We start from the raw sequence: 2,756 nt of genomic DNA on the forward strand, positions 1-2,756 counted from the left end.
AGATGTAAACATATCTTTTTTTATTATTTGGAAACAAATATAAAAGCACATTAAAATGCAAAAGCCACTTGTAAACTACATGGCACATTTTCTCTTTGAATAAAGTCACCAGGATCTCTCTGCATTTTAAAGGCTCAATATACTGTACACGCCACTCAGCTAAGACACAATGTGCATCGTGAGAACAGCAGATCGGTGTCATGGAGAAATAACACCGCTGCAATACTGACTCGAAAGCAATAGCTAGGTTGCACCTAAATGGCAATATTGACCTCCTTCTGCACGCAAGACACATATCGCACCTGTTTATTTCAGATTCATTTCTATTAAACATGTAATTCAAGCAAATCACAGGTGAACAGGTGACTTTGGGAAGAAAAAAAATTAAAATTAAAATTAAAACGAAAACACTGCGCTGATAGCCCGGGCAGAACGGCAAACGCTTCATAGAACAGTCCATTTCAACATCAGCAAATACTGAAGAACAACAGAGAGGAAATCCGACTCATCCTATTAAGAACACTGTAGAGAGAGGCGGGGAAAGACCTGGCAAATCAAACATTCAATTTGCCCACAGAGGCTGGTAGGTCAGTACATTGATTGACATTTAGCTGAATAACAGCAGGGCCAGTTTCTCTGGCTGTTCTGTAAACACACTGATTTATAAGGCGCAAAGCTCAAGAGTCCCAAACCGAAGAGCTCAGAGAATGTAATCATCCTGCAACCAATGCACTGTGCTTTTTATGATAAGTGTGGAAATGAGTAATTGAGAAATGGATTAACCTACTTTTTTATAATTCCAATTTGTCATTCTTTGGACATAGAAAATAATTAACCATATTGTTTATCTGTAATAAAGCTATTTGGCTGGTTTCGAACATAAAAGATTCATCGCTAAGACTTTTCAGCCATGCTGAACGTGACATCAGTGGTGGAAGCTATGAGTTGAAAAAACCCTGTCAGAACACATGAGACGTGAAAGTGGGCTTAAGTGCAGTTTTCAGATGGAAAATCCAGACCCACAAGTACACAAAACCACCATCACGGAACAACAACACTTGAGGGATACAGCCGGCTCTGAGGTGGAGGAGGTGTGGTGGTGGTTGTGTGCGTCGGCGTGTGTGTGTGTGTATGTGCGTGTGAGGTAATCATCGCATGTCTCCTAGCCCGAAATCTGGCTAGCAGCTCAGGCAATGCGGTAGTCAAACGTGTCTTTTTCCATGTAGTCTGTCCACGTGGAACTGGGCATGCTGCTGTACGGATCCAGGAGGATTCGGAAGCAGCGCACGATCAGCAGCCCCAGAAAGATGAAGAGGAGGAGGACGAAGACGAAGGCAGCCTTCTGTTCCAGCGTGAGGAAAGGGATGGGCTGGGTGGCCCCAGACGCAGACAGCGTGCTGCTGTGGAGATGCTCGGCCATCCTCTCCAGTTTGTCGGCACGGGTCAGGGGCGCGCGGCCATTTTCGCCACATTCGTGATCAACAGGTTTCTGTTTAGAGCCATTCTGGAAACACACCAGATGATTAGGAAAAAAAAATCACTCGGGTAACAAGAAGAAAATACATTTTAAAACATGAAATATCATCAATATCACATTCGTTTCTAAACAGATACTTCACATACGTTTGATTTGAGGACCTAACAGCATTTTTTGAGGATTTACAACAACAATTTCACAGCCAACGCAGGCCTTGCGTTTAAACGCATATACCACCACTATGTTATATAAGATTACTCCTGTACATGTTTTACAGAATTAAATCCTCCAGCTCACATTACTGATGCACATCAGTGAAATGATTCAGGCTTGAGTGAATTATCTCTCTCTCTTCTTAAGGCGACCAAATCCGTTTCCGACTGTGTTTTTGTCATGCCCCCTGATTCATTCTCTGAAAGCACTGGTTTCTGTGGCATTCGCTGACCCTTTAATGGTCACTTCTTTGATGCCAGCGCTCACGATCAGCCCTGGCACTCCCTATAAAGCCTGGCTCAATTTCCCCAAACGTGAAGATTTCTCTTGAACAGTCGCACGCATGATATGGCAATGTGTTGTTCAAAATCCAACCGCATGAGGTACCTGGGATTTGGATTACAAAAAGTGCCCCACACTAACACGTCTCCATTTGTGATTTTATTTATCCAAATGTAAACATCCAATCGATCCCTCCTAAAACGGCTTAATTGCATTCTCACCGCTCTGACAGTTGAACCGGTGACGTCTCTACACACACAACACACAAAGGGCTGTGAATGTAATGAAAGCATTAGTTTCTCACCTGTTGTTACTGAAGAGGATTCAACAGTGGGAGGGTGATGGAGACCCAAAATAAGCAGGGAAGGAGACGTCTTCCATCACGGCTGTCCGCCCAGAGACAGATGGTTGTCACAACTTTTTCAACCCAGCTCGTCGATTTGTTCAGCAATCAAAATAAAATCCGTGGCTCTCCGCTTCCATTCCTCTCCTCTGTGGTCCAACTCCCTCTTTCCCTCACCAAGATGAGCATGTAGTGGTGTCACATCACCCATAGCAACCAGTTGCCATAGCAATCCCTCCAAGTGTGTTCAGTAAAGCTGAGCTGGTGAGAGACAAGTGTGATCCAGCCACAGCGCAGTGTAAACGTGTGTTTCTGTGAAGGCGGAGGATTTAATACAGACCCACTGATGTGTGATAACAACAGCGGCTAAAAATAGTGGCCGCTTTTAACTTTGCAGGATTAACACATTTTAATATGGTCTCTACTACAAGCTGCTCACGA

At 43.9% G+C, this 2,756-nt stretch overlaps 1 protein-coding gene across 1 annotated transcript; it reads right to left on the reverse strand.

Annotated features, from left to right (window-relative positions):
• LOC137082917 (cortexin-2) lies at positions 1-1,954 on the reverse strand. Its single transcript, XM_067448497.1, has 2 exons — positions 1,775-1,954; positions 1-1,504 (listed from the first exon to the last, which is right to left on the reverse strand). Exons 1-2 carry the CDS (start codon positions 1,787-1,789, stop codon positions 1,187-1,189), a joined length of 333 nt encoding a protein of 110 aa, XP_067304598.1. The 5' UTR covers positions 1,790-1,954; the 3' UTR covers positions 1-1,186.
• Positions 1,955-2,756: the final 802 nt, after the last annotated feature.

The sequence above is a fragment of the Pseudorasbora parva genome, chromosome 7 (genome assembly GCF_024679245.1).
Source record: "Pseudorasbora parva isolate DD20220531a chromosome 7, ASM2467924v1, whole genome shotgun sequence".
NCBI lineage: Eukaryota > Metazoa > Chordata > Actinopteri > Cypriniformes > Gobionidae > Pseudorasbora > Pseudorasbora parva.